This window comes from Macaca thibetana, chromosome 2 (genome assembly GCF_024542745.1).
Source record: "Macaca thibetana thibetana isolate TM-01 chromosome 2, ASM2454274v1, whole genome shotgun sequence".
Classification (NCBI taxonomy): domain Eukaryota; kingdom Metazoa; phylum Chordata; class Mammalia; order Primates; family Cercopithecidae; genus Macaca; species Macaca thibetana.
In genome coordinates this window covers 87,668,886-87,683,450 of record NC_065579.1, presented here as the reverse complement: position 1 = coordinate 87,683,450, position 14,565 = coordinate 87,668,886, and the positions used below count along the sequence as shown (strand labels likewise).

Below are 14,565 nucleotides of genomic sequence, written 5' to 3'. Positions count from 1 at the left end.
TTTGTGGTGAAGTATATAATCAATTTGTTAACGTTCCATAGACATACCAGCAAAATGTGTATTCTGTGTCTCCATGATACAGAATTAAGCCTGTTAGTAGTGTTATTCCAATACAAATCCTTTATAATAAAAAAGATTTATCCACTTGATTAGCTAAATGCTGAGAGACATGTTAAAATTCTTCTCTGTGACTGTAGTTTTATCAAATTCTCCTCATATTCTTAATAGTCTTTGCACTTTATGTATTTTGCTGCCACAGAGTTCACTGCATAAACATTTGTGCCATTTTATCTTCACTGTGGACAGCAATATTCCTCTCAGCACCAAATCCAAAAAAAACAGAAAAGGCATAAATAAATAAATAAATGTATTCTCCTGGTTGTGTTCAAGAAGTAGTTGAGGAGTCCAATAGTGGACAAGCAACTATGAAAAACAGACAAGAAGCTGCAGAAGAAAGCCTCGCCAAGTGATAAAAGCCTTATGCAGGACATGCCAGGAGAATCTGCCATAGAAGCGTGGAAAAATGCTAGATATGCTCCACATCTGGTGATGGCAGAAGCTTGAGGCAACTAGAAGGGTGATGTGTTGGGTACTGCAGCAAGAGCAGCTAGTTCTATTCAGTTTCCAGTACTCTCCATGCCCTGCGCCCCCTGCTTCCTCCTTCCTGCGGTGCTTGCTGTGTTGGTTTGAGATATATCCCCATATGTAGTTGGAAAAGGGAAGAGTATTTTAACAGCTCTTTCAAGTACTGTTGTTACTCTTCTCTGATGCTACACTAAAGCTCAACTAGTGGAAGTTTCCTCAAGTTTAGTTGTATTATGTAATCTGAAACCACAGCAATTTAAAGTTTTTTCTGTTAGATCTTGAGTCAGAAAGATAAAAAATTAAAAAAAAAAAAAAAAGTAAAGGCTGGGTGCAGCAGCTCACGCCTATAATCCCAGTACGTTGAGAGGCCGAGGCAGGCAGATCACAAGGTCAAGAGATTGAGACCATCCTGGCCAACATGGTGAAACCCCACCTCTATTAAAAATACAAAAATTAGCCAGGCGTGGCAGTCCGCGCCTGTAATCCCAGCTACACAGGAGGCTGAGGCAGGAGAATTGCTTGAACCCAGGAGGCGGAGGCTGCAGTGAGCCAAGATTGTGCCACTGCAATCCAGCCTGGGGATGAAGCAAGGCTCCGTCTCAAAAAAATATGTAAAAAAATAAACAAATAAAAATAAAGTTTTCTCTGTCAAGTTAAAATCCGTTTGGTCAGGGACTTTTGCTTCCACATAGGAAACAGAGGGCTGTAAAGCATGGTTGCGCCTACTCTAACAAGAAAAGGCTGAATATACTAGAAAATCTTATTTTTCTGAAACATATTGGAGGGCTGAAATCTCAAAGTAGCCAAGTAACCTGAAGATTAAAGATAGCCAGTCCCTGCAAGGAGGGAGGGGCAACAGGAATTGTCTCACCTGCGCACTGCTGCAACACAAGCAGGTATGAAATCTGAGGAAGATTTAAAAGAACTGCCTACAGTGAATTGCGGGGCCTTGTATCTGTTTAACATGGGTAAGGACATCTGACAAAAAAGAAATTAGGACACCAAATGCTGCTAATTTGAAAAGATCAATACAACTGATAAACCCCTGGCTAGACTGATCAATAAAAAGAGAAGACACATAATTATAAAAAGCAAGAATGAAAACGGGCTGGGCATGGTGGCTTGTGCCTGTAATCCCAGAACTTTGGGAGGCCGAGGCAGGCAGATCACGAGGTCAGGAGTTCGAGATCAGCCTGACTGACATAGTAAAACCCCGTCTCTACTAAAAATACAAAAATTAGCCAGGCGTGGTGGTGGGCTCCTGTAATTACAGCTACTTGAGAGGATGAGGCAGGAGAATTGCTTGAACCCAGGAGCCTGGGCAACGGAGCAAGACTCTGTCTCAAAAAATATATATAAAAAGAAAAGGAAAAGAAATGACCTGAACAGTCCCATATCTAGTAAATAAACTGAAATTTAAAACTGTAGTATAAAAACCTTCTCAATTAGGAAAACTCCAGGCTAATATGGCTTTTACTGGTATATTCAATTAAACAGTTAAGAAATAGTACCAATTCTATATAAACTCTTCCAATAAAAAGAAAAGCAAGAAAAAGCTTTCACTTCATTTTATGAGGCCAGTATTACCCTGATACCAAACCAGACAGAAATTACTAAGAAAACTACTGACCAGTATCCCTTGCAAAAATTCTAAACAAGGCCAGGTGTGGTGGGTCACGCCTGTAATCCCAGCATTTTGGGAAGCCGAGGCAGGCGGATCCTCCTACCTCTTCTACGTGAAGTCCATCTGGAGAAATTTTACAACAAAGTGTCAAGAAAGCTTTGTTTCTTCTAACGAAATATGTGTTTTTTCTTTCTCACATATAGTGTGACTTTAAAACTGACCATGCTTCTCATTTTGTCTTTGCTATAAAATTTATACCTTGATTTTATTAACTGTGCAAGATACCTTGACTGTTTACATATCAGAATAACACCTGGGGCCTTAATTTTCTCATTCTACTTATATTTTCCCAAACCTCAAGATTCGTTTTTGTTTTTCTATATTTTTTTATTGTTCCTTTTCTTTCTTTCTTCCTTTTTTTTTTTTTTTGAGACAAAATCTCGCTCTGTCGCCCAGGCTGGAATGCAATGGCGCGATCTCGGCTCATTGCAACCTCTGCCTCCCGGGTTCAAGCGATTCTCCTGCCTCAGCCTCCTGAGTACTTGGGACTATAGGTGTGCACCATCCCGCCCGGCTAATTTTTGTATTTTTAGTAGAGACGGGGTTTCACTATGTTGGCCATGTTGGCCAGGCTGGTCTCGAACTCCTGACCTCAGGCAATTAACCCACCTTGGCCTCCCAAAGTGCTGGGATTACAGGCATTTGAGCGACCACTCCGGGCCTTATTGTTCATTTTCTTATGTAACCTTAATTTCTTTGTGAAAAGAGAGAAACTACATGTAAATATGTAAATAAATGCCATAGTCACCCCATATTTGGGGTGTGTGCATGGGCATATTTACCTGTGTAAACAACGTGGTTTTCTGTCCAGAGATGACCTTTAGCGTTTGTTGTCCTTGTGCAGAAGACGTGCTGACTCCCAGTGTTCCTTGGACCACTGACCCAGTGGTGAGTTGTTTTCCAGAAGTCTGGGGTGATGGCTGGCCAACTAAAAATGTGCCCTAAGTTAGAAAAAAATACAAAGAACTAACCGATAATTTGTTAAATTCAAATGGACTGTTCTGATCCCCTAAATAACATGTAACATCCCATTTTACAAGCTACAGCGCTCTCCCCTTTAATTCTGCGATGTAGGCAAAATAATTCAAAAGAATAGTTGTGCTCTAAGTATTACTTCCAACAGTTATCCCCACCTCTCAAACTTTGCACCGTAGTTACAGAGCAGTCTGTTGAAAACTCTGTTTTGCGATTTAGTCCTCAAAGCTGGATTTAATCATTCAGACTGATAACTATACATCTTTCTCAATAAGAACATCTGGAACCAAAATTCTATGACTTTCCTTCGAAAAGAGCCAAGACTTTAATGACGAGAGGAGGAGGAAACCCGTTCCTAATCAAATCTAACCCAACTCTAAATATTACAACTTGATACTGTCTCTTTGATCACTCCTTTCTACGAGCAACTTTTCAACTGTACATTAATACTGTTTATTACCTCATGGATTTGGGAGGCAATCAGCATAGTAGAAATCTTTCTTTAAGGCAGGAAGATCTGGGTTTAAACCCAAATTCTTTTTTTTTTTTTTTTTTTTTTTTTTTTTTTTGAGACAAGAGTCTCACTCTGTCGCCCAGGCTAGAATACTATGGAGTGATATCAGCTCATGCAACCTCTGTCTCGTGGGTTCTAGAGATTCTCCTGCCTCAGCCTCCCAAGTAGCTGGGATTACAGGGATGCACTACCACACCCAACTGATTTTTGTATTTTTAGTGGAGACGGGGTTTCACCATGTTGGCCAGGCTGGTCTTGAACTCCTGACAGGTGATCTGCCTGCCTTGGCCTCCCAAAGTGCTGGGATTACAGGCGTGAGCCACTGTGCCTGGCTTAAACCCAAATTCTACCATTAGCTTAGCAGGAAGATCCTGGATAAGTTACTAAAGTGTTTCTCAATCTCTATTTCCTCTTCTCTCAAAACGAGCACAAAAAGATAAAAAGTTTTTTTTTTCTTTTTTTTTTTTTTGAGACAGGGTCTTGCTCTGTCACCCAGGGTGGAGTGCAGTGGTGCGACCTCAGCTCACTGCAGCCTCAACCTCCCAGGTTCAAGCAATCCTCCCACCTCAACCTTCAGAGTAGCTGGGACTACAGACACGCACCACCACGCCCAGCTAATTTTGGTATTTTTAGTAGAGACAGGGTTTCGCCATGTTGCCCAGGTTGGTCTCAAGCTCCTGGGCTCAAGCGATCCACCCTCCTTGGCCTCCCAAAGTGCCAGGATTACAGGCATGAGCTACCACACCCAGCCAAGATATAGCTATAGATAACATGGCTAAGGTGTTAGTATTGAATCCTGATCCCAGAGCTGTAAAGGTCAATCAATTATGATTAAGCATAGTTACCAAATAGCTAAATGATTTAAAATATCAGTTACAGATAACCAGACCTGGGGAGTTTGCTTGAGGATGTAAGATGTGTAAGTCAGGTGCTGAGATATCCCTCCAGGGCCGGCGGTACTTTGAGTTCCTCCTCCTGCTGTTCCTCCTCCTGTTCCTCCTCCTCCTCCTGCACTGCTGCTTCCACCACTGCTACTGCCTCCACCACCTCCTCCTCCTCCGGCACCACTCCCACCACTGGCAGCTGAGCCAGACTGGAGATCTAAAAATACAGTGAATGACAGCAACATCACAAAATGTATCAAGCAAAGCTTTAACATAAAAATGAGCCCAGAGAGATGTTTCCCTTTTAGTGCCATTCCTTCTCCTTTCCCATTTTCCTCCTTCTTTTCTGTAATCTACCTATCCTGTGACAAGAGTGAGGAGAACTTCCTAGATTTTTAGATCAGAATCTATTTCCTTTCAACTGCATGACAACTGACTGTATTTCGGCTCTGAGTACAATGAAGATACATTGACGTGGTCATGGGAGATCAAGAGAAGGCTTGCTACTGACATTTTCTAGCTAAGTATTTTTCTGAGACGGAGTCTCACTCTATCGCCAGGCTGGAGTGCAATGGCAAGATCTTGGCTCACTGAAACCTCTGCCTCCCGGGTTCAAGTGATTCTCCTGCTTCAGCCTCCCAAGTAGCTGAGACTACAGGCGCGTGCCACCACGCCCAGCTAATTTTGTATTTTTAGTAGAGAGGGGGTTTCACCATGTTGGCCAGGGTGGTCTCGATCTCCTGACCTCATGATCCGCCCGCCTTGGCCCTCCGAAGTGCTGGGATTACAGGTGTGAGCCACTGCACCTAGCCTCTAGCCAAGTATTTTAATCAACACTTAAATGTGCTCAGATAGGTGCTTCCCAACTTTTGGGCATCTGATTCAATGTCAGTGAATTGCTGGAATTTAGTGTCACTTTACAGTGCTCAATGCTGTCTCCCTGTCTTGGGAAAAATGAAGACTTTCCTTCATTTACAATGACCCCAGGACCCCATTCTTCTTTGCCTTTCAAATCCCACGTCAAAACTCTTTTTCCTTCTCTTTTGGTGAGATAATGCATTTGAACTACCTGCACTATGAATATTCACTCAAGAATATTTCCAATTTCCTTCTCCACCTTCATTCCAGTGATTATCGCAACAACTTCCTTCCCAATGGTTTATTTTTGCCCCAAGAATATCACAAGAATCTAAGTAGCTCCCTGGATGACTTCTGAAATATTTATATTTATACTGTGCTTTTCTTATATATTTAACTTTTGGACATACCACTGCTTAGGTATGAGGAAAAAATACCAAGTGAGAGTGGAACTGACCCATCATGGTCAATGAACACAAGGACGGTTAGCTGACACACTGCATTTTGGCAAGGGCGGTTAACTTCTAATGACCCTGAATGCTATACCTTTCTACTTCTGATTCAGAGAGAAATAATTTCCTTTTATCCTATCCTCTTCAACACTGCCCAAATTGTTTTTCTCGATACGTCAAAGCAAAAGTTTCTGTAACTGCAAATAAACTGCCTCATTTCCATGGGGCTTTAAGAGTTATACACCTAGGCAGAGTCTGTATTTCTCTTTCCACCTCTAAACCTAGCAGAAGTAAGGAATACATCCAAACCAGCTGCCCCCAAGCTTTGTGGCACCAGGGACCAGTTTCATGGAAGAGAATTTGTCCATGAATTGGGGCAGGAGGTGGGGGGTGGTTTGGGATGAAACTGTTCCACCTCAGATCATCAGGCATTAGATTCTCATAAGGAGTGCGCCACCTAGATCCCTCGTATGCACAGTTCTCAACAGGGTTTGCGCTCCTGTGAGAATCTAGCGCCACTGCTGATCTGACGGGAGGCAGAGCTCAGACAGTAATACTCCTTCACCCTCCACTCACCTCGTGCTGTGCGGCCCAGGGGTTGGGGACCCCCATCTAAACAAAGCCAAACGGACGCACTCGATTCCAATCCTATGCCAACCTGTCCCCAAAAATAGACTTTCAGCTTCTCTGAGTAGATGGATCTTCCCTCAGGTATCACCAGATAATTTTCAGACACCACTTCATTCATGGTTCCTGTAGATGGCTTTCTCCTAACAGCCTCACTAGCCATCTCTCTCCAGTGTAATTCATTCCTGATCCCAAATGCTGAGGAGCAAATCCACTTCTAGTTAAATTATCGTTATGTGTTAAATCCATCTGGGCAAATGCTACCATTACACCACCCAACAGAGTTACGGAAATGCTTTCTGAAACAGGTAAGAACTACCCTCAGGTGGACAAGATGAACACACACACAGAACCAACAACCAAACGATTCAACCCAACGGTTTCACTTACTAGCACTGTTTGTAGCTCGCAGGATGGCTCCCTGAGGGATCAGCAGCAGTTTTCCTTTTCCTGAAGGGTTCTTGCTGTTTGTAGTTAGGTAGAGTTTAGTGCCAGGAGGCAAATTTGCCAAGTTGGCCAAATTAGTGGCTGGCAGCTGCAATGTTGCCATTACTAAAATGGTAAAGGAGAAAAAATTGTAAGATAAATTGAAACTAAGGGCAACACTCTAAAAAGGCAATGAAATCTTATTTTAGAACACTAACAAGCAATAAACTCAAAGTTTGTTTCCCAGATGCACAGTGCTTTAAAGACTGATATTCTTAAATATCCTGCTAACTAAAAAATAATTTATAGACCACAAAAGCCTGCCAGAGGCTCTTTATATTTGTATATAATAGGGTGACCGTATGTCCTGGTTCTGCCTAAAACAGTTCTAGGTTACACCCGTCCCATTGTAATTATTAACAGTGACTCTTTTTACTCTCATAAATACTGTGGTTTGGACAATTAATGAAACAATCACCCTATCTATGGAGGAATACATATTTTCCCCCATTTGTTTAAAGTCAAAGTTAGGGCAAATTTGTGCTCCTGACTGGCAAGTACCGTTGGCTCTCTGTATCCCCATAGATTGGGAGAAAAAAAGATGAGTACATGTGTACTGAACATGTACAGACTTTTTCTTGTCATTATTCCTTAAACAACAGAGTGTAACAACTATTTACACAGCATTTACATTGTTATTAGGTATTAAAACAACCTAGAGGTGATGTAAAAGTACACCAGAAGATCTGCATAGGGGACTCGAGCATCTGTAGATTTTGCTACCTGCAGTAGGGGGTCCTGGAACCAATCCCCCACGGTACTGAGAAATGGTGTGTGTGTGTGTAAACTTAAAGCTAAATACCTACAGACCTTTATGTGAAATGTCCATAAAAAAGAACAAACATTTCAATACACTTCTTATAGCATCAACCTAACTAGGCTTTCCTAGACAAGATCAAATAGCAAATAAAATCACTAGCAAAGGAAATACTGGACAGAGCTTCTGCTGAAAGGGCCCCCAGTGATGATCCGTTTTACCTGAACCCTGGGATCCACTCTTCTGAGGACCAGCGGCAGTGACCTGGGCCTTGGTTAAGGTCTGCACTGGCTGAGCAACAATGGTTCCTCCACCTCCACTCACAATTGCTTTCGCAACTCCTTGGGTCACAACTTGCTTTGGACCAACTGCTTTGGAGACAGAAGAGCTGGCCTTGGCTACCAGGATCTGGCCACCACTGATCGCCACAGCCTGCTTCACTGTTGAAGGTAAAGCAGACCCAACTGGTACCCCGACAACCTGTTCAAAACAGAGCAGAGTCCAACGGTAGAATAGCAGTCACTGTTTTGGCAAAGAGCAAAACAAAGACTGGCACACAATACATGCAGCCTAATTCGGTCATCTAGGAAACTTACCTACACAGGTGTGAACGGCAACCGTATTTCTTACACTTGGGTATTACAATAATAGAATCTTAACAATTGTTGTCTTACCTAAGCTACTTTTTATAACTTACTTTAATAGAAAATTTGGGAAATTCAGAAGTATAAGTTTGGCTGGGCATGGTGGCTCATGCCTTTAAGTAATCCCAGCACTTTGGGAGGCCAAGGCAGGAGGAATATTTGAGGTCAGGAGTTCGAGACCAGCCAGGCCAACATGGTGAAATCTAGTCTCTACTAAAAATACAAAAATTAGCCGGGCATGGGGGCATGCACATGTAGTCCCATCTACTCTGGAGGCTGAGGTGGAAGAATCCCCTGAACCTGGGAGGCGGAAGTTGCAGTGAGCGGAGATCATGCCACTACACTCCAGTCTGGGTGACAGAGTAAGACTCTGTCTAAAAAAAAAAAAAATTAGCCAGTACAGTGGCACACATCTGTAGTCCCAGCTATTCAGGAGGCTGAGGCAGGGGAGGATTCCTTGAGCCTAGGAGTTCAAGGCTGCAGTGAGCCGTGATCATACCACTGCCCTCCAGCCTGGATGACAGAGCAAGACCCTGTCTAAGGAAAAAAAAAAAAAAAAAGCAAGAATAATATTTAGGCCAGGTGCGGTGGTTCATGCCTGTAATCCCAGTACTTTGGGAGGCTGAGGTGGGTGGATCATGAAGTCAGGAGATCGAGACCATCCTAGCTAACACATGAAACTTTGTCTCTACTAAAAATATAAAAAATTAGCCAGGTGTGGTGGCGGGCGCCTGTGGTCCCAGCTACTGGGGAGGTTGAGGCAGGAGAATGGCGTGAACCCGGGAGGCGGAACTTGCAGTGAGCTGAGATCCCACCACTGCACTCCAGCCCGGGCGACAGAGCAAGACTCCGTCTCAAAAAATAATAATAATATTTAACTGTTTAAAAAAAAAAAAAAAAGACCCCAGTACCCAAATAATGAAAATTAGAAGTATCTAGTTTCAAAAGTAAAATGAATTCTTTTAAGAAAATACTCAGGAGTGTTTTTAAAACAAAGTCAACAATAGGATGTTCAATTAAAGGAAACACTGAATGAATGGCAAATTGGAGCAGTGTTTTCCACTCCTCAGCTCTTTATTTCATAAAAAGAACTTCTCACCAGAAACTAGATGAACAGACTTCCACAAGGTTAGAAGAAATGTAAATGATTTACCTTCTTAAGGCAAAAAAGACAAACAGGATCACCCATCAGATTGGGGAAAAAAAAAGCTTAAAAGTCTGATAACACCAAGAAGTTACTAGAGGCTGTGGGGAAAATAGGAATTTTTGCTCACTGCTGGTAGGAAGATAAATTTGGACAGCCATTCCAGAGAGGTACTGGCCTATCTGCTAAAACGGAAAATTCACATACCCCCATATAGTAGGAACTCTGTTTTTAGGTGTATATCCTAGAGAAACAGACGTGTTCAAGGGAACGTATACAACAATGTCCAACACAGCGTTATTTTTACCAAAAGCTGTCAGCAACCTTAATGTCTCCAGCATGCAACACCATTCTTAACGTCTACAGATAGAGGAATGGACAAACTGTGGCATAAGACAGACAATGAAAGGTCATACTAAAAATAAATGAATTAGAACTATATACATTAGGGATATAATAGTATAAACAGAGTGGAAGAATAAGAAAGTGAAAAGGGAGTTGCAGAAAAATGTAAGTAGAAATATCTTTTATGTAAACCTTCAAAACACAAACAACATGATGTTTCCTATGACCATGTATTCATGTAATGAAGTGCACGGAGTAGAAGGCTACACATCAAAGTCATGACAGTGCTTGCTGCCTCTGGGAAGAACAAAGTGGACTTCAACTTTATCAGAAACGTTTTATTTGGAGAAAAAAGATCTGAAGTAAACATGAATATGTAAATTTGGGGTGGAGGATATGGGCATACTGATTACTTAATTCTCTACCTATGTTGCTGGAATTTTAGAGTATTTCTAAATTTTAAAATAAGGTTATTCAGAAGGTAGAATGAAATGATAAACCATATGCAACTGATAAGTAGGAAGTTTTAAATAAAAAATTACTATATCGTACATGGTTTCTGTTCAAAGACTGTGAGTACAGTAAAATACATTTACCATGTACTCGAATAACACAGCTGATGTAAAGAAAACAGTCCCTTGACCAGGCGCGGTGGCTCATGCCTGTAATCCCAACGCTTTAGGAGGCTGAGGCGGGTGGATCACAAGGTCAAGAGATCGAGATTGTCTCGGCCAACATGGCGAAACCTCATCTCTACTAAAATTACAAGGAATTAGCTAGGTGAGGTGGCGGGCGCCTGTAGCCCCAGCTACTCGGGAGGCTGAGGCAGAAGAATCGCTTGAACCCAGGAGGCAGAGGTTGTAGTGAACTGAGATCGCGCCACTGCACTCCAGCCTGGTGACAGAGCAAGACTTCCTCTCAGAAAAAAAAAAAGAAAACAGTACCTTAATCAAGTATTATAAACCACAGTGTCACAAAGAGGAAACAGTGCAGTTTTCGGTAAGCAGACAGATCTGGTGTCCCAGGTTAGTTATTATTAGTTAGTAGCTAGGTAAGTGATTTAACCTCTCTGAGTTTTAGCATCAGCCTCCTCATCTATAATATGGATATAGATATGGATAACATTTACCCCCAAAATCAGAAGCAAAATGAGAACAATAGGATGCCTAGCTAACAAGACAGCTGTTGTTGTTCATAACAACACTTCAACTAAAGAATAATAATCCACAAGGGGACGTGGAGACCAGCAAAGGACAGCCAAAGGACAGACATTTGTGGCTGTCTTCCGCATTTGGCCAAGGCAGAGACCTCGATCTCAACCTCTGGATTCAGCGGGTGAAACAGAAATTAATCTTGAGTGAATTATACAACACTGGGATCTGCCTGCTGCTTTACAATATTCCAGGAAGAGAAATTAAGATGAGTAAAATGCTGTTAATTGCTGAAACTGGGTAATAGGCAAGTGAGATTCATCACAATATTCTCTCTACTTTTCTGTATGTTTAAGAAAGGAGGGAAGGAAAGAAGAAACAAAATAAAATAACCAATTTTAAAAAGCAAGTTAACCTAGAATGAAGACAAATTCCCCCTGGCTCTCCTGGTTTGGTTGAAACATCCCTTATTACCCACATCTACATCTCTGTTTTTGTTTTTTTTGAGACAGAGTATTGCTCTTGTTGCCCAGGTTGGAGTGCAGTGGCACGATCTTGGCTCACGGCAACCTCCGCCTCCTGAGTTCAAGCAATTCTCCTGCCTTAGCTTCCCGAGCAGCTGGGATTATGGGCACGCGCCACCCCTCCTGGCTGATTTTGTATTTTTAGTAGAGATGGGGTTTCTCCATGTTGGCCAGGCTGATCTCGAACCCCTGACCTCAGGTGATCTGTCCTCCTCAGCCTCCCAAAGTGCTGGGATTACAGGCATGAGCCACCACACCTGGCCTACATCTCTGTTCTAACTGCATGAACTTCATTCTGCAGGGACCTGTAGAGTTTCTGTAGCCACAGAGCAGGGCAAGGTCATCCTCCTAGTGATGTGGAAATGTGGAAACCCTTCTTACTGATAAAGAACTTTTCTGTATATTTACAAAAGAAAAAAAAAAACCTTAATGTAGCAAAACTTTTTGGGGGTATGGCAGAAACTGCTAGTTGAACCCCAATATCTATTATTTCCTTCTCCTCTCATGTAACAGAGCCCCCAGTTTTCAGCTGGGGGAATGGCCACATGGAATCACAACTCTTATTTCCCAGCCCTCCCGGACCTAGGAGTGGCCGTCTGGTTTCTGGCTAACGGGATGTGTGCAGAAGTGAGTGCAACTTTCGGGCTGGGTCTGCCCTCAGTTCTCCCCCTGCTCCCTTCCTTCTGGCAAGAAGTGTGAACGTGGAGGCATGAGATGAAGTGTTTTCTTAGTCCACAAGCTGAAAGTCAAATTTTGAGAATGGCAGAGCAAAAAAGGAAAGGCAGGAGGAATGTAGATTCTTGACGACTGGGTGAGAGAAATAAACTTACTTAAGGTTCTGGTGTTCAGGTTTCTCTGCTGTAGTAGCTGAACTTTTCTCTTAACTAAGATAGCAGTCTTCATACCTCCTAAACATATCAAACTTAATAACCTATTTCACAAGTTAAATTACACAGAATCTTTTATGTTCCTAAAGTAACAAAGAAAGAACTTAAGGAAAACAATACACACATTTTAGACCTACTTCAATTTCTTTCCTCAAATTATATGCACCCGACTTGCTTTTCCCTTCTTATGCCAACTGCTTCAAAGTTTTCAGGATATGATACACAATTTCTCCAAGAGCCTGGTAAAACTTGGTATCCTGCTGGACATGGTGGCTCACACCTGTAATCCCAGCACTTTGGGAGGCCGAGGCGGGTGGATCATTAGAGGTCAGGAGTTCGAGACCAGCCTGACGAACATGGTGAAACCCAGTCTCTATTAAAAAATACAAAAAAATGGCCAGGCGCAGTGGCTCATGCCTGTAATCCTAGCATTTTAGGAGGCCAAGGCGGGCGGATCACGAGGTCAGGAGTTTGAGACCAGCCCGACCAACATGGTGAAACCCTGTCTCTACTAAAAATACAAAAAAATTAGCTGGGCGTGGTGGTGGGCGCCTATAATCCCAGGTACCTGGGAGGCTGAGGCAGGAGAATTGCTTGAACCCAAAAGGCAGAGGCTGCAGTGAGCCAAGATCGCGCCACTGCTCTCCAGCCCAGGCGACGGTGCAAGACTCCAGCTCAAGAAAAAAAAAAAAGAAAAAAATTAGCTGGGCGTGGTGGCACGGGCCTGCGGTCCCAGCTACCGCGGAGGCTGAAGTAGGAGTACAGCTTGAGCCCAGGAGGCAGAGGTTGCAGTGAGTCAAGACTGCACCACTGCACTCCAGCCTGGGCGACAGAGCGAGACTGTCTCAAAAAGAAACCTGGTATCCCAAGTCAGCCACTGGAGGGCAGTCTTTACTAGCAGAGCTTATCCACAATGTGCACACCGCCTGGGAGATGGCCACCACCACCTCCCTACCTTCCTTCTGGAAAACAGGAGAACGAAGAAGTCTGCATTCTGTTGGGAAAAACTCTGCAGCTGATTATGGACACCACTAAGAAGGTGTAAGGGCTCTTAAATAAGACAGTATTACCTAACATTAGTTTGTTAGTTTTTTTAAACAACGTACTTTGGCCAGGTACAGTGGCTCATGCTTATAACCCCAACACTTTGGGAGGCTGAGGCAGGCAGATTGCTTGAGCCCAGGAGTTCAAGACCAGCCTGGGCAACATAGTGAAAACCAGTCTCCACAAAATATAGGGAAAAAAACAAAAATAAAAAACCTAATAGGGTGTGGTGGTGTCACCTGTAGCCCTGGGAGGCTGAGGTGGGATTGCTGGAGCGCAGGGAGGCTGAGACTACGGTGACTTATGGTCACGAAACAAAACAAAAGAAAAAACCCACAACAGCAACCACCACCAAAAAGACATCTTTCGGCCTAGAGCCTGAATTCACCTACCGACTCTTCTCATTCTCTTCCCATTCAATAATCCTCTATTGCTAATTTCCTTCTAACTTGAGAAAGCAAACGCCCATTGTTTTATATTTGCTATACACTTAACTTCAATTCATGCTTTGATTAAATGTTTTTATCTCTGCCCTCCCTGTTTCCTACACACACCTTTGGCAAGTCAGAATTTACTTCAGCAAACCGAAGGGGAAGAGTCTGTATCTGAGATTTTCCCTCCAGATATTAAAAAATATGGCTGTTTACAAGTTAAGTGCTCACTGATAACCTTTACCATGGTACTTAGGCATGGATACCCCTGATACTCACATTAGTTACTATTTACTGAGCACCTGCGCTGTGCTAGGTAGGTCCTTCATATACAATCTCTAATTCTACAACCCTGAAAGACCAGGGCTCAGAACCTGCACAGGTTATACTAGTAATGAGTGGCTGAGATCTGAGATTTGCAACAAGCTCTAACTGCAAAGCTCATGCTGCTTTTACTTTAACACACTGCTTCCTTCCAATATGGAACGACTTATTCCTCAGTTGTCCCTTTTCATGGCAAAGGCAGCACCTCTTCCCACTTTCAGGAAAAAGATCAGCTGTGTTTCTGTTGTC

General features: G+C 42.8%; 1 protein-coding gene across 10 annotated transcripts in view; it reads right to left on the bottom strand.

The window, feature by feature from the left end:
* The window catches only part of LOC126948402 (kelch-like protein 24), a 172,850-nt gene that overhangs the window by 28,037 nt on the left and 130,248 nt on the right, over positions 1-14,565 (bottom strand). For 9 of the 10 annotated variants that reach the window (XM_050780153.1, XM_050780155.1, XM_050780154.1 and 6 more), the window contains 4 exons: positions 8,044-8,302; positions 6,970-7,131; positions 4,648-4,859; positions 3,052-3,210 (listed from right to left, as the gene is read on the bottom strand). In XM_050780153.1, coding sequence (XP_050636110.1) covers positions 3,052-3,210; positions 4,648-4,859; positions 6,970-7,131; positions 8,044-8,302 — 792 coding nt within the window. The remainder of the gene's footprint in view (positions 1-3,051; positions 3,211-4,647; positions 4,860-6,969; positions 7,132-8,043; positions 8,303-14,565) is intronic. The other variant, XM_050780159.1, reaches the window with a different exon arrangement.